This window comes from Pseudophryne corroboree, chromosome 8 (genome assembly GCF_028390025.1).
Source record: "Pseudophryne corroboree isolate aPseCor3 chromosome 8, aPseCor3.hap2, whole genome shotgun sequence".
Taxonomy (NCBI): domain Eukaryota; kingdom Metazoa; phylum Chordata; class Amphibia; order Anura; family Myobatrachidae; genus Pseudophryne; species Pseudophryne corroboree.
The window spans coordinates 345,499,373-345,522,666 of NC_086451.1; the positions used below are offsets into that span (position 1 = coordinate 345,499,373).

The 23,294-nt window shown below is 44.9% G+C and overlaps 1 protein-coding gene across 4 annotated transcripts in view; it reads left to right on the forward strand.

Moving 5' to 3' along the window:
* Positions 1-23,294, forward strand: part of GPC3 (glypican 3) — a 1,559,491-nt gene that overhangs the window by 551,906 nt on the left and 984,291 nt on the right. For all 4 annotated transcript variants that reach the window (XM_063937475.1, XM_063937478.1, XM_063937476.1 and 1 more), the window contains exon 3: positions 16,274-16,965. In XM_063937475.1, coding sequence (XP_063793545.1) covers positions 16,274-16,965 — 692 coding nt within the window. The remainder of the gene's footprint in view (positions 1-16,273; positions 16,966-23,294) is intronic.

Consider the following 23,294-nt stretch of genomic DNA (forward strand, 5'->3'; position numbering starts at 1 on the left):
GACCAAGTTAGATAAAAGGATGAAGATGTTAGCTGCCAGTTAGATAACTTTTTAAATAAACTTGTAATTTAATGATGGCAGGGAAGAGGTCATGAATACAACGAGAGCTTTAAAGGGGAACTATGACGGTAGGCAGCAGTACTGGCTGTAATTCTCTGCAATCACAAGGCTGCATTTTACTTCTTTCAGCTGAAAGACATTATAAAATTCTGTCTGCAGTGGCATTAAGGAGCTTCTTTTTTTCTGTAGATAAAGAGCTTGGACCCTAAGCTCGCTGTCATATGCTACCCACTCCAAATTCCACCCCATTGAATTACCATATCAATAATAAAGCACAAACTGCATTTTTGTAAAGATTTTTTATTATTATTATTATTATTATTATTATTATTACAAATAAATTTCAGTAATGAACCAGAAACAGATATAAACATTATGGACAAAAAAATAACATGTAGTTCTGTAATAGAAAATATACACAAACTTAGCTCCTATTTTTATTTTTTCATCATTATTATATAACGATATATTGCCCTACATGTCTCCAACTCTACATCCAGTATCATATATGTTCCTCTTTTTACCAGCTTGTAGCCCACATTCCCCCCTCTTACCACCCTTCTCTGTAATGTGTCACACGTGCACCCCACTCACCAGCCTGTGACCCTTTCCAATCTCCCCACCTCCTTGTGCCCAACATACCTCTTTCCCAACATTTTTTACTCCTCTCTTATTGCAGTTGGGTACCCGACATGCCTTGCCTCACCTGCCTGTGTCCTACATACCACCACCTCCTCCTACTTGTATCCGACATAGACACTTCATCAGCTTGTATCCAATATGCTCGCTTCTCATCAACTTGTGCATTACTGTACCACACTGATCCTGCTTGTGCCCAACATCTCCCTCTGGTCACTCTACTGTTCCGCATATACCCCTTCATGTGATTGTGCTATACATGAACCCTCATCACTTGCTTGTGCACAACATGCCCCATACCTGCTTCAGATGAACATATCCTCTCCTCATCTGCTTATGCTCCAAATGCCGCTTCTTCACCAGTCACATGCCAGTTTGTCCCATGCTTGTGCCCCATGCTATCCTATTACATCTTTGTAGCATATGCCTTGAGTAGTGACAAGACAAGGTGATGTCACAGTGACAACAGAAGGTCCCTAATGCTAAGAGGTGTTAGCTACACTATATAGCATTTATATTGCCAGTCAGCTTGTTTGGTTTTCACATAGCACCGATTTACAGTATCTCTTTTCTGTGTCTGCTGTTGTTGGCAGGTACACAAGAGAGTACAGTTACTCAGTGTCGGACTGGGACATGAAGGGGCCACCGGGGGAATGCAATGGTAGGGACCCATATTTTGGGGTGTAGCCAGTCTTCAGAGGGGGCATGGGCTGCCACAGAAGCTTGGCTAACCATTAGAGAGTGCATGGTCTGGGCCCCTTGATAAATAGAAATAGTAAATGCTGATAGTTCATGCATAATAATGTACCAGGTTAATAACAGCAATGCACTATAGAAAATACACCATAGTAATGTGCAGTATAAGGTAACACTTATAATGTATAATTCAAGTGCACAGTCTAGAACCTGATCCCTAGAGGAGGTGGTGGGCCTGTCCAATCCTGCAGTTACTGCACCTGAAATGAGAGGTTGAACAGCAATTCCATTGTGTTTTTGGTCCACCTTAGCCTAGTCTAGGCTCCTGTTACTGGAGACCTCGGAATTAAATCATAGCAGACCTGTAGTAGTTGTATTATCAGTAGATAAGTGACAAATATGCCACTTACAGTATATCAAACATCTACGTGTATTAAAGTAGTTATCGTAGAGAAAATTGACTTTATCTACAAACATGTCATGATTTTGCCGTCACCATACAATGAAAATAAGATGGAAACCGTAATCACACTTACCCATCAAGCAATATCATCAGGGAGGCGTCTGATTGGCTCCAAATATATTCTGCAGAAGGACAACGACCCCAAACATACAGCCAATGTCATTAAGAACTATCTTCAGCATAAATAAGAAGTGACAATATGGCCCCCACAGAGCACTAATCTCAACATCATCAAGGCTGTCTGTTATTATATGAAGAGACATAAGGATTTGAGCAAGTCTACATCCACAGAAGATCTGTGGGTAGTTATCCTAGATTTTTGGAACAACCTCCCTGCCAAGTTCCTTTAAAAACTGTGTACAAGTGTACCTAGAAGAATTGATGCTGTTTTGAAGGCTGTTATGGTGGTCACGCCAAATATTGACTTGATTTAGATTTCTCTTCTGTTCCTTCACTTTGCATTTTGTTAATTGATAAAAATAAACTATTAACACACTTAAGTTTATGAAAGCAGTCTTACTTTACAGCATTTTTTCCACACCTGCCTAAAACTTTTCCACAGTACTATAATTGAGCCTTGATTCTCTTCTGAAGCAAACAATCAAATCCTAAAAAAAACCATTTAGACAAATTTATGATTCACAAGTTCCCCATGGGCTGTGGGCACAGATGCTGATGTGAGAGAAAAATGTAGACAAAAATGCATCTAAAACAACATCAGCCAGCAAATCTAAATAACAATAGGAATGTCACACATACAGAGATCTGATGCATAGAAAGAGATGTAGTGTAAGCATTTTGCAGATTGCACATTAACATACTATAGATCCATAACATGAATTTGTTTTTCCGGCTTTCATATCATCAATTATAACCCTTTCACACCGCACAAATAACCCAGTATCGACCCGGGTCAGCATGCAGTGTGAAAGGGTCATAGCTGAAATCCCGGGTCGCCTGACCCGGCAATTCGACCCGGGAATAAAGCAGTTTCAGTGGCTGCGTAAACTGGCTCCCAGGTCGATGCGTCCCGAGACCCGTTTACTACAGCAGAGAGAGGTGGCGCGGAGATGAGCTCATCTCCCAGCGCCGCCTCCGCCGCCGGCTGCTATGGCAACCCGCCCGGCATATTGCTGGGTCAGGGAAGCCTGCAGCAGTGGCCAATGCCGGATCCCACCCGGGAAGGACCCGTTTCCAATTCCCGAGTAAGATCCGGCATTGGCGGTGTGAAAGGGGTATTACTAGTTTATATGAAAATGTATACTTTATTACTTTACTGTAAGCTGCAGGTATCTGAAAGTTGATTCATTTTGACCTGGATTCCAGAGTTTTTGAAGATGAGTAATGTTATCTGGTACGGGAGAGAGCAGTGTTGGACTGGTGCATGAAGGGCCCACCGTGGAAATGCAGTGGTATAGGCCTATGCTTAGAGGCTTGGCTAACCATTACAGACAGAGCCGGATTAAGAGCATGGGGGTCCCGGGTCACTTAAGACAGAGGGGCCCCTATTCAAGAGAAGGGAAGGGGTGTGTGTGTGTGTGTGTGTGGGGGGGGGTGTCACATACCAGCCACGGCACGATCACACTGCGCTCCTGTCCCCGCCAACCGCACAGACAGCTGAGCGACAGCTCAGCTCTCCAATCATGTATGAGTGAAGCAGCCTGCCGCTCAGCCATTGGGGCAGACTACTTCAGTCATACATTATTGGACAGCTGAGCCATCGCTCAGCTGTCCTGCCTGTACGGCTGCAGTGCGGACGAGAGCGCAGCACCGCAGATCGGATCGGAAGAGAGATCCGATCCGTGGTGTGACAGGGGGCCCTTTTGGAAAGGGGGGCCCAAGGTACGTATCCCCGGCACCCCCCCCCCCCTCCCCCGTAATCCGGCTCTGATTACAGAGTGCATGGTCTGGGTCCCTTGATAAATATATATAGCAAATACTGATAGTACATGCATAATAATGTACCAGATTAATAACATCAATGCATTGTAGAAAATACACCATAGACCTGTGCAGTCTAATGTAACATATGTATAATTCCATTGCACAGTCTGGAACCTGATCACTTGAGAGGAGGGCAGGTGGGGCCCACCAGGCGTTTTCCAAATACATATACTGTATACATGCAGTGGAGTGGCCTATCATGACTGTTACTGAATATGCTGTGACAAGGCTTTTATTCTACAACAATAAGACATACTTCCACCCAGAGGCGTCACCAGGTGTGGGTACACCCGGTGCGCACTCTGCATTACAACACCCCCACCCCCCTCTTCCCACACTCACCCCGCCGGAGCCGCGGGCGGCCGAGAAGGGGTGTGGCCTAATTTAAAGGGGGCGTGGCCTCGCGGGTCTCCTCTTCTTCACTCCGGGGGCTGTATCCAGCTTCCTCGGAAATGCTGGCTGCCCCCGGAGACTAGGCGGCGTGCAGTGGCGGCTCCTTTTCTGTGACAGGAGCCGAGTGCTGCAGAGGATTATCACACTGCAGCACTCGGCTCCTGTCACTGCAGAAGAGCCAGCACTTGGTGTCACCCCTTCCGTGGGTGACACCTGGGTGCGGGCCGCACCCCCCGCACCCACCTTCTGACGCCACTGCTTCCACCAACCAGTGTACAGATGCGTCCTTCCTCATCTAGCATCCGTACATAATGAGATCCGTACGTGCTGATTAAAATTAGAGATGAGCGGGTTCGGTTTCTCTGAATCCGAACCCGCCAGAACTTCATGTTTTTTTTCACGGGTCCGAGCGACTCGGATCTTCCCGCCTTGCTCGGTTAACCCGAGCGCGCCCGAACGTCATCATGACGCTGTCGGATTCTCGCGAGGCTCGGATTCTATCGCGAGACTCGGATTCTATATAAGGAGCCGCGCGTCGCCGCCATTTTCACACGTGCATTGAGATTGATAGGGAGAGGACGTGGCTGGCGTCCTCTCCGTTTAGAATAGATTAGAGAGACACTTGATTTACTAATTTTGGGGAGCATTAGGAGTACTCAGTACAGTGCAGAGTTTTGCTGATAGTGACCACCAGTTTTATTTATAATCCGTTCTCTGCCTGAAAAAAGCGATACACAGCACACAGTGACTCAGTCACATAGCATATCTGTGTGCACTGCTCAGGCTCAGGCCAGTGTGCTGCATCATCTATTATCTATATATAATATTATATATATCTGTCTGACTGCTCAGCTCACACAGCTTATAATTGTGGGGGAGACTGGGGAGCACTACTGCAGTGCCAGTTATAGGTTATAGCAGGAGCCAGGAGTACATAATATATTATATAGTGAGTGACCACCAGACACACAGTGCAGTTTATTTAATATATCCGTTCTCTGCCTGAAAAAAGCGATACACACAGTGACTCAGTCAGTCACATACCATATCTGTGTGCACTGCTCAGGCTCAGGCCAGTGTGCTGCATCATCTATATATATTATATATCTGTCTGACTGCTCAGCTCACACAGCTTATAATTGTGGGGGAGACTGGGGAGCACTACTGCAGTGCCAGTTATAGGTTATAGCAGGAGCCAGGAGTACATAATATTATATTAAAATTAAACAGTGCACACTTTTGCTGCAGGAGTGCCACTGCCAGTGTGACTAGTGACCAGTGACCTGACCACCAGTATATATAATATTAGTAGTATACTATCTCTTTATCAACCAGTCTATATTAGCAGCAGACACAGTACAGTGCGGTAGTTCACGGCTGTGGCTACCTCTGTGTCGGCACTCGGCAGCCCGTCCATAATTGTATATACCACCTAACCGTGGTTTTTTTTTCTTTCTTTATACATACATACTAGTTACGAGTATACTATCTCTTTATCAACCAGTCTATATTAGCAGCAGACACAGTACAGTGCGGTAGTTCACGGCTGTGGCTACCTCTGTGTCGGCACTCGACAGCCCGTCCATAATTGTATATACCACCTAACCGTGGTTTTTTTTTCTTTCTTTATACATACATACTAGTTACGAGTATACTATCTCTTTATCAACCAGTCTATATATTAGCAGCAGACACAGTACAGTGCGGTAGTTCACGGCTGTGGCTACCTCTGTGTCGGCACTCGGCAGCCCGTCCATAATTGTATATACCACCTAACCGTGGTTTTTTTTTCTTTCTTTATACATACATACTAGTTACGAGTATACTATCTCTTTATCAACCAGTCTATATATTAGCAGCAGACACAGTACAGTGCGGTAGTTCACGGCTGTGGCTACCTCTGTGTCGGCACTCGGCAGCCCGTCCATAACTGTATACTAGTATCCAATCCATCCATCTCCATTGTTTACCTGAGGTGCCTTTTAGTTGTGCCTATTAAAATATGGAGAACAAAAATGTTGAGGTTCCAAAATTAGGGAAAGATCAAGATCCACTTCCACCTCGTGCTGAAGCTGCTGCCACTAGTCATGGCCGAGACGATGAAATGCCAGCAACGTCGTCTGCCAAGGCCGATGCCCAATGTCATAGTACAGAGCATGTCAAATCCAAAACACCAAATATCAGTAAAAAAAGGACTCCAAAACCTAAAATAAAATTGTCGGAGGAGAAGCGTAAACTTGCCAATATGCCATTTACCACACGGAGTGGCAAGGAACGGCTGAGGCCCTGGCCTATGTTCATGGCTAGTGGTTCAGCTTCACATGAGGATGGAAGCACTCAGCCTCTCGCTAGAAAAATGAAAAGACTCAAGCTGGCAAAAGCAGCACAGCAAAGAACTGTGCATTCTTCGAAATCCCAAATCCACAAGGAGAGTCCAATTGTGTCGGTTGCGATGCCTGACCTTCCCAACACTGGACGTGAAGAGCATGCGCCTTCCACCATTTGCACGCCCCCTGCAAGTGCTGGAAGGAGCACCCGCAGTCCAGTTCCTGATAGTCAGATTGAAGATGTCAGTGTTGAAGTACACCAGGATGAGGAGGATATGGGTGTTGCTGGCGCTGGGGAGGAAATTGACCAGGAGGATTCTGATGGTGAGGTGGTTTGTTTAAGTCAGGCACCCGGGGAGACACCTGTTGTCCGTGGGAGGAATATGGCCGTTGACATGCCAGGTGAAAATACCAAAAAAATCAGCTCTTCGGTGTGGAGGTATTTCACCAGAAATGCGGACAACAGGTGTCAAGCCGTGTGTTCCCTTTGTCAAGCTGTAATAAGTAGGGGTAAGGACGTTAACCACCTCGGAACATCCTCCCTTATACGTCACCTGCAGCGCATTCATAATAAGTCAGTGACAAGTTCAAAAACTTTGGGTGACAGCGGAAGCAGTCCACTGACCAGTAAATCCCTTCCTCTTGTAACCAAGCTCACGCAAACCACCCCACCAACTCCCTCAGTGTCAATTTCCTCCTTCCCCAGGAATGCCAATAGTCCTGCAGGCCATGTCACTGGCAATTCTGACGAGTCCTCTCCTGCCTGGGATTCCTCCGATGCATCCTTGCGTGTAACGCCTACTGCTGCTGGCGCTGCTGTTGTTGCCGCTGGGAGTCGATGGTCATCCCAGAGGGGAAGTCGTAAGCCCACTTGTACTACTTCCAGTAAGCAATTGACTGTTCAACAGTCCTTTGCGAGGAAGATGAAATATCACAGCAGTCATCCTACTGCAAAGCGGATAACTGAGGCCTTGGCATCCTGGGTGGTGAGAAACGTGGTTCCGGTATCCATCATTACTGCAGAGCCAACTAGAGACTTGTTGGAGGTACTGTGTCCCCGGTACCAAATACCATCTAGGTTCCATTTCTCTAGGCAGGCGATACCGAAAATGTACACAGACCTCAGAAAAAGAGTCACCAGTGTCCTAAAAAATGCAGCTGTACCCAATGTCCACTTAACCACGGACATGTGGACAAGTGGAGCAGGGCAGGGTCAGGACTATATGACTGTGACAGCCCACTGGGTAGATGTATGGACTCCCGCCGCAAGAACAGCAGCGGCGGCACCAGTAGCAGCATCTCGCAAACGCCAACTCTTTCCTAGGCAGGCTACGCTTTGTATCACCGCTTTCCAGAATACGCACACAGCTGAAAACCTCTTACGGCAACTGAGGAAGATCATCGCGGAATGGCTTACCCCAATTGGACTCTCCTGTGGATTTGTGGCATCGGACAACGCCAGCAATATTGTGTGTGCATTAAATATGGGCAAATTCCAGCACGTCCCATGTTTTGCACATACCTTGAATTTGGTGGTGCAGAATTTTTTAAAAAACGACAGGGGCGTGCAAGAGATGCTGTCGGTGGCCAGAAAAATTGCGGGACACTTTCGGCGTACAGGCACCACGTACAGAAGACTGGAGCACCACCAAAAACTACTGAACCTGCCCTGCCATCATCTGAAGCAAGAAGTGGTAACGAGGTGGAATTCAACCCTCTATATGCTTCAGAGGTTGGAGGAGCAGCAAAAGGCCATTCAAGCCTATACAATTGAGCACGATATAGTAGGTGGAATGCACCTGTCTCAAGTGCAGTGGAGAATGATTTCAACGTTGTGCAAGGTTCTGATGCCCTTTGAACTTGCCACACGTGAAGTCAGTTCAGACACTGCCAGCCTGAGTCAGGTCATTCCCCTCATCAGGCTTTTGCAGAAGAAGCTGGAGGCATTGAAGAAGGAGCTAAAAGGGAGCGATTCCGCTAGGCATGTGGGACTTGTGGATGCAGCCCTTAATTCGCTTAACAAGGATTCACGGGTGGTCAATCTGTTGAAATCAGAGCACTACATTTTGGCCACGTGCTCGATCCTAGATTTAAAGCCTACCTTGGATCTCTCTTTCCGGCAGACACAGGTCTGCTGGGGTTGAAAGACCTGCTGGTGACAAAATTGTCAAGTCAAGCGGAACGCGACCTGTCAACATCTCCTCCTTCACATTCTCCCGCAACTGGGGGTGCGAGGAAAAGGCTCAGAATTCCGAGCCCACCCGCTGGCGGTGATGCAGGGCAGTCTGGAGCGACTGCTGATGCTGACATCTGGTCCGGACTGAAGGACCTGACAACGATTACGGACATGTCGTCTACTGTCACTGCATATGATTCTCTCAACATTGATAGAATGGTGGAGGATTATATGAGTGACCGCATCCAAGTAGGCACGTCACACAGTCCGTACTTATACTGGCAGGAAAAAGAGGCAATTTGGAGGCCCTTGCACAAACTGGCTTTATTCTACCTAAGTTGCCCTCCCACAAGTGTGTACTCCGAAAGAGTGTTTAGTGCCGCCGCTCACCTTGTCAGCAATCGGCGTACGAGGTTACATCCAGAAAATGTGGAGAAGATGATGTTCATTAAAATGAATTATAATCAATTCCTCCGCGGAGACATTGACCAGCAGCAATTGCCTCCACAAAGTACACAGGGAGCTGAGATGGTGGATTCCAGTGGGGACGAATTGATAATCTGTGAGGAGGGGGATGTACACGGTGATATATCGGAGGGTGAAGATGAGGTGGACATCTTGCCTCTGTAGAGCCAGTTTGTGCAAGGAGAGATTAATTGCTTCTTTTTTGGGGGGGGTCCAAACCAACCCGTCATATCAGTCACAGTCGTGTGGCAGACCCTGTCACTGAAATGATGGGTTGGTTAAAGTGTGCATGTCCTGTTTTGTTTATACAACATAAGGGTGGGTGGGAGGGCCCAAGGACAATTCCATCTTGCACCTCTTTTTTCTTTTCTTTTTCTTTGCATCATGTGCTGATTGGGGAGGGTTTTTTGGAAGGGACATCCTGCGTGACACTGCAGTGCCACTCCTAGATGGGCCCGGTGTTTGTGTCGGCCACTAGGGTCGCTAATCTTACTCACACAGTCAGCTACCTCATTGCGCCTCTTTTTTTCTTTGCGTCATGTGCTGTTTGGGGAGGGTTTTTTGGAAGGGACATCCTGCGTGACACTGCAGTGCCACTCCTAGATGGGCCCGGTGTTTGTGTCGGCCACTAGGGTCGCTAATCTTACTCACACAGCTACCTCATTGCGCCTCTTTTTTTCATTGCGTCATGTGCTGTTTGGGGAGGGTTTTTTGGAAGGGACATCCTGCGTGACACTGCAGTGCCACTCCTAGATGGGCCCGGTGTTTGTGTCGGCCACTAGGGTCGCTTATCTTACTCACAAAGCGACCTCGGTGCAAATTTTAGGACTAAAAATAATATTGTGAGGTGTGAGGTATTCAGAATAGACTGAAAATGAGTGTAAATTATGGTTTTTGAGGTTAATAATACTTTGGGATCAAAATGACCCCCAAATTCTATGATTTAAGCTGTTTTTTAGTGTTTTTTTAAAAAAACACCCGAATCCAAAACACACCCGAATCCGACAAAAAAAATTCGGTGAGGTTTTGCCAAAACGCGTTCGAACCCAAAACACGGCCGCGGAACCGAACCCAAAACCAAAACACAAAACCCGAAAAATTTCAGGCGCTCATCTCTAATTAAAATATGAGGCATATGTATATTCTATGTGCGACTGCACCTGTATCTGCATACGAAATACTGCGTTACAGTCACTGGTGTATCTATAATTAATGCAGTGTGTGCGGTGCACACGGGCCCCTGAGTCCAGAGGGAGCTCCATTCACACATGCTGCAGCCATTTTTTTAATACTTACCCCTCCAGAGTCCCACACTGACATCAGCAGCACTGTGGAATCACCGCGAATATGGCGCAACGGCCACTTTCAGTGTGTTCCGCGCATGCGCAGTAGACAAATCACTGCGAAAATGGCTGCTGCATCATTTTCCCGGTAATCTGCGCATGCACATTAGAGTCTGAGCCCTCTAGAGCTCAGAGTCTCCAGTGCTTCCGACAGAGTGGAGGGGGCCCGAACGGAGGAGGCAGCACATGGACCTACTCCTCTTTTAAAGCGACCCTGGTTACAGTATACAGGTAGTCACATATCATTTTAGCAGCAAAGTCTGTTTGTGCTTATCACTGAAGATAAGACGCATTTTCAGGGGGAAAAATGCACAAAAGAAGCTCGGCGTCAGTAAACTCGCTCACACCTATGTGCGACTAGAAGGGCTGTTTAATAGACTGTAGCAATGATGAGGGAGGACACTTCACTTCACTATCTTCTCAGAGAAAGCTACCTATACCACAGGTTGGATAAAAAAAACAATAAGAGAATGGAAAACCCACCTAGGAATTATTTTGGCTTGCCAAATACAGTAAACTGAAGAACAACTCTCCTGTAGGGATAATAATCTTGAAATGGCGACAGCAGAACTTATTTTTTATTATTATTATTATTATTATTATTTATTACCAGTTACTTATGTAGCGCACACATATTCCGCAGCGCTTTACAGAGATTTATTTGGCCATTCACATCAGTCCCTGCTCCAGTGGAGCTTACACCTATATTCCCTATCACATGTTCACGTACACACATTAACACTAGGGTTAATTTTGTTGGGAGTCAATTAACCTACCAGTATATTTTGGATTGTGGGAGGAAACCGGAGTACCCGGAGAAAACCCACGCAAGCACGGGGAGAATATACAAACTCCACACAGTTAGGGCCATGGTAGGAATTGAACCCATGACCTCAGTGCTGTGAGGCAGTAATGCTAACCATTACACCATCCGTACTGCCCGTACATGTACAGCCACAATCTTAGTTATATTGGTTTCCCTCTGCCTTTTTCCTCTTCATTGGGCCCCCTGGGCCCCCCAGGATTACAAATTTGTGAGTTTCTGACCCAGATGGTATACCCCTGGCAAGTGCCATTTAGGCCAACTGGTAGATTCAGCCATGGCTGTTAGCCTCTAGTCTCCAAGTATAATACACTGTTATATTCAGGTCATAAATTCCCACTTACAATCATTATTCTAGTTGTATAAGAATCTGGGGAATGAGACATTCTGACACTTCTAGTGGCAAAGCAGCCCGATGCTTATTCTGGTCATGTCAGTGCATTATGTGTTTCTATTGTGTGAAAAGAAGCATTGCAAAGACTTACAGTAACAATAAACCCTAGCCATATGTATAGTTGTTGTTAACTTTCAAAATTCTTTCTTATGTGTGGTCATTGCTGGACAGTGGAAGGAGAATTTCCCCCCTTACCACTATCGGTTATTTTACATGGTTTACAAACCCCTGACATATGAATAGCAACAAAAAAAATAATACAAAAAAATTTACATTTATTTTCTGTATACTTATACCAAATGTGTAAGTGACTATTAGGTCTGACACACATGTATTTGGCCTATAAGTATAGTGTGAGTTTAGATGTGGTATAGACCTAATTCTGCGCTATAAGTGAGCTGCAAACCTTATGACGTACTCTCTGTTAGCTAGAGTACAGAAAATAGAATACCAAAATGCAGAATGTCTAAGGGAGCTATATGTATTAATTATGTGGAATACTCTTCCAGATTCTGACCATAATGTGATAAAAAACACTTGATTTATTCACATATTATCTATGCACATTATGCTTTAGTGAACATAGATTACCACATAAAATTCAAATAACAAACATATTTAAAATACAGATTCCAATTTTGTAGAAGACATGATATAATCAGTATGTTCCATCCAATGATAATTTATACAGGATGTCTGATGTTCTCACAGAAAAACCATACCCGACGCGTTTCGTCCCAAAGGACTTCATCAGGGGTTCATGTCTAGGTAATAGATATGAATCAAATGAACATTTATATACAATATACCATGGTGATCATAATCTAAGGTAGTGTTTATATACATACCAATAGATATTGGAAGAGTTATGGGGGGAAAAAACGATTTAGCGGTAATGTTGTTCCCACAAGTAAATTCTGAAAGAACCATATCATAGTGAGAATTAGAGTTGTTAAATAATCCGATACTATAGGGGGGGGGGGGGGGGGTAAGGGTCCAAAAATACATCAGAATGGATGAATATTAAATCTCTCCTTGGTGGTCATGTGGTCATAATACATTTGTATATGGACATGATAATCTTGGTAATATACTTTTGCCAGTGTATGTAATATTACCAAAAATGGTTAAAGGACTCGTATAAGAAGAGTCCATAAATATGACAATATTGGTAATATACTGTTGCCAATGTGTGTAATATTACCATAATTAGAGGACTCCTATAGAAAGAGTACCATGTATATCTATACAATGATCCATATATAAAATACATGTAATCAAATGAGTGGCACATGATTCTTAATACATACCAAGGAATTACAATCATTTAAAAATCACGCTGAATGCACCAGTATTCACCATTGGTCCAGCCTATAATACAAATGTTAACTTTATGTATAAATGTGGATCATTCTTTTTTCCCTCCTATGAGGATTGATGGTATATTACTTCAGAGAAAGGGGCAAAGAAATTGATCATACATACCCTCATAAAAGTTCAAATTGGTGGGTTGTACTGTTGTATTCACTATCAGCTACAACCACCCTTATAATGATCCGGCCTATAAAACAATTAATGGTACCTTAGTATATTTCTAAATGCATTATAAGCTAACATTTTTTATTTTTTTGTATAGGACTTATTTAACATCATTTTATATACAACAGAAATTGGTTCTCTATTACATTCATTATATGATAAGTTAGAATAATAATTTGGGCTTTAATCATAAAGGGAATTCCCATATTCAATCTCTGTATTTACATAGTGACAAAAAAATAGTTAATATGAACAAGCATCTAAGTATCAACCCAGCCTTCCAGTGTGAGTGTGAGTTTAATTTAACTTGTATCCTTTTTAATTTTATACCGTATATACTCGAGTATAAGTCGACCCGAATGTAAGCCGAGGCACCTAATTTTCCCCCAAAAAACTGGGAAAACGTACTGACTCGAGTATAAGCCTAGGGTGGGAAATGCAGCTCTAGCCGTACACAGCCCTTATACTGCCAGATATGCCCCCACAGTGCTAAATATGCCCCCATGGTGCCAGATATTTGCCCTCATAGTGCCAGATATGCCCCCACATTGCCAGATACACATATTCCCCCACGGTGCCAGATATGCTCCCACAGTGCCAAATATGCCCTCATATCCAGATATGCCCTGATAGTGCCAGATATGCCCCCACAGTGCCACATATGCCCTCATACTGCCAGATAATCCCCCACAGTGCCACATATGCCCTCATAGTGCCAGATATGCCCCCACAGTGCCAGATATGCCCCCACAGTGCCACATATGCCCTCATACTGCTAGATAATCCCCCACAGTGCCACATATGCCCTCATAGTGCCAGATATGCCCCCACAGTGCCAGATATGCCCTCATACTGCCAGATAATCCCCCACAGTGCCACATATGCCCTCATAGTACCAGTTATGCCCCCACAGTGCTACATATGCCCCCACAGTGCCAGATACCGTATGCCCTCATAGTGCCAGATATGCCCAGCCCCCAACTACCCCCCCCCCTCCCGACACACCCGCGCTCCCCCCCCCCCGTAGCCTGTCTCTACTCACCATCAATGACGGGGCACGGGAGTGCAGGCAGCGGCAGGCGGTGCGGGCAGCGGTGGCCGGCCTTGGGACAGAACGCAGCGGCTGAGGAGGCGGGCGGTGCTTCAGCGAGCATGGAGAGGGAGAAGGATGGCTGCAGCAGCGTCACTGGTTGATGCACCAATTACAGTGCGCTGCTGCGGCTCCCGAGTCCCCCTCCCTCCTCCTCCTGCTTCCCTCATGGCTGCTCCCTGCGCTCTGCTCCTGCACAGGACTCCGGGAGCATCACTCGAGTATAAGCCGAGGGGGAGCTTTTTCAGCACAAAATATGTGCTGAAAAACTCGGCTTATACTCGAGTATATACGGTATTGTTATTTTTCCCTGAATGCCAACATAACATATTCATTGTAAAATAATATGGTACGAGTGTACTGTAGCTCCTCATTAATGTGACCAAATTCTACTTATATGAAGCAATATAATTAGCAATTAGCTTGTCACTAGAAACACCATGGTAGAGCCTGAGCAGTACAATTGCCCCTACATGCCAGAATGTCTGGAAGACTCCCAAATCTCTGGGAGTTCTCCCAGACTCCAGAGATTAGCCCTGCCTCCATCTTCCCCAGAGCGAATTGTCGCTTCCAATTTCCATTATGTCAGAGGTTCCCAAACTGTGTGCCGTGGCTCCCTGGGGTGCCTCGGGACACTTGCAGGGGTGCCCTGGGTAGGTTGTCCTGGACCAATTCAAATTATTCATGGTCAATATAATAGGCAAAACCAGTGCTGGTGACTGCCAGTCATAAAATATGTGGCCAAACAGAAGCAAATCTTGTCCCTCACCACACAACTGACCCTAAGGATGACATATAAACGCGATCTACTTAATGTAATATTTCTTTCTAAATTTCTCAATAAGAAATTTTTGGCCTTGGGGTGCCGTGAAAAAACCTCTGATATTCTAGGGTGCCGTGATTCAAAAAAGTTTGGAAACCACTGCATTATGTTATGAATTATGTTATCAGCTGGAGGCTGGTAACTGGTACAGGTTGAGTATCCCATATCCAAATATTCCGAAATACGGAATATTCCGAAATACAGAATTTTTGGTGTGAGAGTGAGAAAGTGAAACCTTTGTTTTCTGATGGCTCAATGTACACAAACTTTGTTTAATATACACAGTTATTAAAAATATTGTATTAAATGACCGTCAGGCTGTGTGTATAAGGTGTATATGAAACATAAATGAATTGTATGTATGTACACACACTTTGTTTAATGCACACAGTTCTTAAAAATATTGGCTAAAATTACCTTCAGGCTGTGTGTATAAGGTGTATATGAAACATAAATGCATTCTGTGCTTAGATTTAGGTCCCATCGCCATGATATCTCATGCAATTATTCCAAAATACGGAAAAATCCGATATCCAAAATACTTCAGGTCCCAAGCATTTTGGAGGGATACTCAACCTGTATAGGTTTTTTCATAGACCAATAGTATGACTATTGGTTTAGGAGAGGCATTCTTAAATTACATATTCTGCATTTTTTTTTAATCTGTAATCATCAGTTTACATTTCTTCAATAGGAAGCTTTGAAATTCCGGATTGGTTTTCCTAAATTTACTGAAAAATCTTATCCGGCATAGAAATGATAAAGGATATATATTAAACTATCACTTACCAGGATAGCGTTGTAGACTCTCCTCTGCACAATTCTGCATCCATATGACACAACTTATTGAAAGATGTTCTGATTGCCTGTACACATTGGGGATACAATGTGTGTTGAAAAAGCATTCTAGGCACAAAGGAGCATTGTTAGTAGAAGATGTAGATATACTTTTAGAGATTTATACAGAAATGAGTGTAAATACAAAGCCTCATCCTTATCTTGTGAATTGTAATGCTTAAAAAGGAACTATTTAACAATGAGCAAATAATTGAAAAAAAAAAATCTTTTTTGACCCTTCTCATTTTCTTTTCTCTGCAGAGGCTTTTGAAATGGTGATACGGCATGCGAGAAATTACACAAACGCAATGTTTAAAACTCATTACCAAAACATCTCATCGAAGACCTTTAAGCTTGTTGGTGAATTATTCACAGACATTTCACTGTATATCTTAGGATCAGACATAAATGTGAATGATATGGTCAATGAGTTTTTTGATGGCTTGTTCCCGGTAGTGTATGGAAATTACTTAAACCCTGGATTCAAGGAGTCAGTTGAAAATGTGGAGTGTCTTCGACTAGCCAGACGGGACGTCGGTGCTTTTGGGCAGTATCCCAAAACGATCATGACACAAGTATCAAAATCATTACAAGCTTCCCGGGTTTTCCTGCAGGCTCTGAATCTTGGAATCGAAGTGATTAATACTACGGACTATTTAAAGTTCAACAAAGACTGCGGTAGGGCACTTCTGAAAATGTGGTACTGTTCCCACTGTCAAGGCCTTTTGTTGGCACGGCCTTGTGCTGGATATTGTGGAACTGTTATGAGAGGTTGTCTATCTAGTGTGGTGGAAATTGACCCTTACTGGAATGAGTACATTGCATCCATTGAGAGACTTGCAAAAGAAATGCATGGTATTTATGACCTAGAACGTGTTCTTCTCAATCTTTTCTCACTCATTCAAGACGCTGTGATACATGCTGAAAAGAACGGAGGAAAGCTATCCACAACGGTGAGTTTTTTAAATCTTTTTTTATGTTCAGCACAAAGCGTGTTGGTGTGAATTGTACAAGGACTGCTCTTGTGTGAGATAGCAGTAAGTAGTGTTGTTGTTACAGATGTTGATTCCGCTGCTTGGGTCAGAGATCATTGGCTGCAAATGAAGATTGACAAATTTCTCTGTAGTAGAAAAAGGACCAGGCCCGGATATCTATAGCTATGCATACAGTGAGACATTTTACCACATTAGCAACAAGAAATTGCTTTGTGCAGATTTTGTAAATGTATTGTTGTCGCTTATTTACATAGCACCACAAATAACGCAGTTCACACACACACACACACACACACACGCACACGCACACGCACACACACACACACACACACACACACTGGGGGAAGGGTTTCCCAAACTCGGTCCTCAAGGCACCCTAACAGTCTTGATTTTAAAGATATTTATGCTTGTGCACAGATGGTATAATCAAACTGACTGAGGTACAAATTAAGTCACCTGTGCTTAAGCATGGATAGCCTGAAAACCTGGACTGTTAAAGTGCCTTGAGGACTGAGGGGTAGATGTATTACAAGTCGTTATGGGGGAGAAGCGGCATCTGCACTGTTATGTGCGCTGATACCAGTTTTCCATCATGCATGAACGTGGGTGTGTGTGCAAGGTGACAGGCGCTACTATTTGCAAGATAGCACGCCAATATGCAGGAAAATGTATGAACGGCCCGTGGCACTGACCTGACATCTGCAGTTATCGATTTCAACAGCTGCAGATGTCGTTGCCCATTCGCCACAGCAGGGACAGCGCTGTCCCTGGCTGTGGCGATTAACCACTCTGGGCTGCACTGGAGATCTCATGATAGTACAGAGATCTCACACATGTCCACTGGAGCCGTCCAGGAGGTCCTCCGCAGATCCTCGGTGTACTGCAAAAGGAAACACACACGTGCTGGGCTGGCGCAGGGGCTGCTCGAATAGAGGCAGACCCGGTGCATGTACAGAAGGGAGTTTGGGCGCCCTACCCAGAACTTTAGATGGGATTAGCCGCTATTCGTGACTAAACTCCAACTATTTGGGTGCGTATAAAGTATTGGGCGGCCGATCAAAGCAACAATTGATTTGCTTTAATGGGTGCCCATTACTTTGGCCATGGTCACCCAAAAATAAACATTTGAATCATTCCCATAGTGAGGAATAGAGTCTGTGTGTCCCCATAGTCTGTATGTCAGAATAGGATTTAACTGTGGAGAAAGCATCTGGTTTCTCTTTTAAAGAGAATATATAAATTCCAATTATGATTCTAAGCCTTTCTAAACTAATGATATTTGCTTCCCAGAATACCAAAAAGATTTTGTCCATTCCATGACCGATTTCTGTACCATTTATCCCTTTTGGGGGCCTAAATCACAGACTTTGCACACATTTCTTCTTGCACCTCAAGAGGATGTGAGAAGAAATATCTCTTCCACGGACGACAGGGGTTATATTTAGCAAAGGACGATTTTGATTGATTTTAATCTATTTCAGATCGACTAAAATCGATCTTATAATCGATGTTGGTCTTACAGGGCTAAAACACACATTTACTAACACATGATTTTTTATATTCATTTTTAAATGTTAGTAAATGTGTGTTATAACCCTGTAACCCCAAGATCGATTAAGACTGAAATGGAGCCCCAACTGAATTGTTCCGTTTTGTGCCCCCGAGTGCTAACAATTGAATTGTCCTCTATGTTGTAGGTCATCAGCCTTTGGTACTCGACAACCTAGGAAATTATATTTTTGTTTAATAATTACAGTGCGAAAATCATGTATACTGTGCAACAAGCTGCCTTGTGTGTGTTTGACACCATCACTCAGAGACACAAACAAACAAGAAACAACAATTATAAATCATAAAAAGTCAAACAATGACAGTTCCATCATTTGCTATTTGCTTCAGTTAGAAATAAGAAGTACAAATATGTTCCGTCTTCCTTTGTTATGTGTGTGGACCTGCTTCAACTCGGTGAAGCAGGTCCACATTTCGCCAGAATGTATTATCACTGTTTCTACTGATGTGGGTGTACATCCCTGGTGATGTACGCTGTCTCAGTACCGGTTGTCCTTTTTGGCACGCTGGTACATACTACACGATGGGGAATTGCCGGTAGTGAACGACTACTGTATATCGTTGAACGATATAGCATTCAACGATATAGTGCATACACACTGAACGTTATCAGTCAACGATAACGTTCAGTTAAGTCACCGCCAGCATTCCAAACATGCAGCTCAGCTTCACATTGACGGGTTGAGCTGCATGTCAGCTCAATATTGGTGATCGCTGAAACGTGTGCGGGAGTGCACATCGTTCATCGGTCACCAATATTGCCCCCATACACACTGGACGATATAAGCCTAAAAAGAAATAATAACGACATTTATGTCGTTATCGTTTATTTTTTAGGCTAAAATCGCCTAATGTGTACCCCCGTTTACAGACCTGAAAAATTGTTCAGTAAGATCTCACACCCCAATGCAATATGCCTAAAACTTTCAAAATAAAAATGTAGATTTTGCCACACAGTAAGGCTTTAAATTACTTTTAAATTACCTGCTCATTGTCAGGGGTTTCATGCTCGTTGCCAAGGGTTTCATGCTCTGTGTGCCATGCTCGTTTCCATGGGTTTCATGTCATGCTTGTTGCCAGATGTCTCATGCTCGTTGCCAGGGTTCTCCAGCCAAGTAATGCTAGGGAGCAGAGACAGGTTTGGATAGTGATCACCACCCTACCTATAGAGCTCAGTCAGCATAGTGATGACAGCACAGTGATAATAGCAATGTATAACGCCAATATGTAGGTGGTATTAATAAAACATACATAGCCTCCAATGTGAGCTCTTCTACCAAGTCTAAAATGCTCTCCACCTGTGCTGAACACCCTTCTCATCAAATAATAAGATCAACACAGGTGGATGCAATCACAGAGGTGGGAAGTCAGGGAGCAGAGCAATGTGTACCTGGGGGAAGGGGTGTCATTTGGAGGGTCTACACATTATAACCATAAGAATGAATGAAAACCACTGGAATAATCCCACTGCATGACTGGCACACAGCAATTGGTGCAGTAGCTGAGCACATTATCAGGTGGGTATTAGGAAGGGCACCCAGCCTGGCAGCGTAGGATCGGTGTACTGTGCACCAGGAATAAGCATGCCCCAGGCTGGGGGTGACCATGGAGAGTGGGCACCGCAGGAGGACTGTACCTGCATGTCTCTGAGCTCCACCCAGAGTTACAGCTGATTGTGCCTCTCCGCCCAGTACACCTGCGGGGTGAGTCTTACCAGCTCACTCGCCGTCACCCTGCTACCTCACCAGGCAGATGGACACACAGTTGTCCAGTTATTGCACCAGATGGGATGGGCAGAGAAGGCTTGGGTGGCTATGTTATCTGAGGGCTTGACTGCCGTAACGAAGAGAGCAGCCATGTTTTGTCAGGGCACACGACCAGACTTAGTCAGGGTGCTGCACTGATCTCAGGAAGCGGATGTGTGAGCGGCAGTTGATCTGGGTGCTAGAGTGAGAGCCCAGCACCTGACCACCCCAAAAAAAATTGCTGGCGCCAGGAGGAGGTTCCTCTTGACGTCATTTTTCAAAAGAGCTTCAGGAACAGCGTTCCGGACAGTTCTGCCAGAAAAATTGCCCTGCATACATATATACATAAATTGCACGTTATAACAAAGATACTAAGTATACTACCAAAGAAATCCTAAATATACTATCTGCTGAATCCCGAAACCTTCAAATCATCCTATATAATAAAAGCAGTGGTGGAACTAGCAAGCGGTGGGCCCAGGAGCGACAAAATGCTTTGGGCTCCCCATCCCATCCAAGTCCACCCCCTCACCCCTGGAGAGGACCTGATGAGGGGGTCCTGCTCAGGGCCAGAGAAATGGATACCTAGCAACAGTGCCGTAACTAGACATTTTAGCACTGTGTGCAAGAAACGGCATTGGAGCCCCACCCCTGCATGCAAAACAGGGTCAGTGCGCGTTGTTGGCGCGCGCAAAATACATAGTGGCGTGACTTCGTGGGGAAGGGGTGTGGCCACAAAATAATACCAATTCATAAAACGGTGCACAGTAGTCTCCATTATTCAAATTACGCCGCACAGTAGCACCACTACACCAGGTAGAGACCCCTTTACACCTTACGACAGACAGATTCCTCTTTTTACACATTACAACAGACAGTGTCCCCTTTCTACACATAACGGCAGACAGCGTCCCCTTTTTACACATAACGGCAGACAGCGTGCCCTTGTTACACATAACGGCAGACAGCGTACACTTTTTACACATAATGGCAGACAGCATGCCCTTGTTAAACATAGCGGCAGACAGCGTACACTTTTTACACATAATGGCAGACAGCGTGCCCTTTTTACACATAACGGCAGACAGCGTCCCCTTTTTACACATTACGGCAGACAGTGTGCCCTTGTTACACATCACGGCAGACAGATTCCCCCTTTTTACACATTGCGGCAAGCAGATTCTCCCTTTTTACACATTGCGGCAGGCACATTCCCCCTTTTATGGAAAGAAAGAAAGAAAGAAAGAAAGAAAGAAAGAAAGAAAGAAAGAAAGAAAGAAAGAAAGAAAGAAAGAAGAATTATACTTACCCTCTCCGCTGGCTCAGGCTCCTCGGTGCAGCTTCTGGTCACGATTCCCGGGCAGGAGAGAAGGAGGTGGAGGAGGGAGCCGCAGCAGCGCTGTGTTACTGGTGGAGGCGCTGCTGCTGCTGCCCCTCTGCTTCACTATAGGCTGTTCTCGGAAAACAGCCTATAGTGAAGCAGAGGGACAGCAGCAGCAGCGCCTCAACCAGTAGTAAAGCGCTGCTGCGGCTCCCTCCTCCACCTCCCTCCTCCTCCTTCAACCCCGTACCGCTGCGCTCCTCTCCTCTCTGTCCGGGCGGCTGTGTGCTGTGGGCAGCGGTTGCCCGCAGCACACAGCGGCATGTAATGAATCAGTTTGACTCATTACATGCCTTGGGCCCCTGGATAGTGGCGGGCCCCAGTGCAATGCACTGGTTGCACTGGCGATAGTTCCGCCTCTGAATAAAAGGCTAGCTGATCCTCGCTTCTGTTATGTGCGCTAGTGGCCATTTGAGGCAGCCACACAGACCAAGTGATTCACAGGTGAAAGTGATACTGCAGGGAGATGTTACAGTATCCTACCCTGCTACTGCTAATATTAATAATACTGATCTGTCTGTTTCACACTTGCTGCATACGGAGAGAGGGGGCTGTGGAGAGAGAGAGTGGGAGTAGGGGCAGATAGGGACTGGGGGAGAAAGAGAGAGGGCAGGAGGGTTGTACCGATAATGACTTGAGAGAGAAAGGGGAGTAGGGGCAGATAATGGCCCGGGGGGAGGGGGGAGAGGGTTTGGGGTAGATAGCAGGGATGTCCAGGGGGGTAAAGGGGTCAGGAAGCACTGGCTAGTGCCAGAGCTAGATTTACACACAATATATGAGCCAAAGGGTTCATGTGGGCATTATACACAGGTGCAGCAGTATATACTGCTGGAAATTTGGTGCGTTTTGATTAGTGCAGAAAAGATAGGCCTCCCCTGCCATAGACTTTTTACTTTAGAATTTTGACTATAAAAATTATTAGAATAATACAAAAAATATATTTCTAATATTCTTTGTATTTTTCATATACTTTATAAAGTCAAAATTTGGCTTTTACATTAGTATGACAGGAAAGGCTCTGCTTCTCCTGCCTCACCCCTCCGCAAATCACTGTTAAGGTGTGTACACACGGTAAGATCTTTTCTTCCGATTCTGACTATATAGTCAGAATCGGAAGAAAAGATAGTGCAGATCTCAAGGTGACAGTCATCTTGCGATCCCGATCCGATGCCGATGCGCAGCCCCGCGCGGTCGGCATCGGCCGAAAAAATAGGCTGTGCTGGCAAGTCAATCCTGACTATCTCTATAGAAGAGATAGCCAGGATTGACACTTAGCCAAAATCGCACAGAACCAGGATCGCAAGCACACTCATTATGTGCTTGCGATACTACCTAAGTGCCGACCCGGCCCCCCGTCGCACAGTGAGAATCGGATAAGTCCGAATCTCACCGTGTGTACACAGCCTTAGATAGGGACTGGAAAGACAGTGGAGTGGTAGGGGCAGATTGGGAAAGTGGAGAGATGCAGATTTTTTCAATATAGTCACCTCTGTAGACACACTGCACCCTATAGCCCTCAATATAGTGCCCACTATATACAGGTCACCCCCCTCCTCCATATACTGCATACTGTACATCCCATCCTCCATATA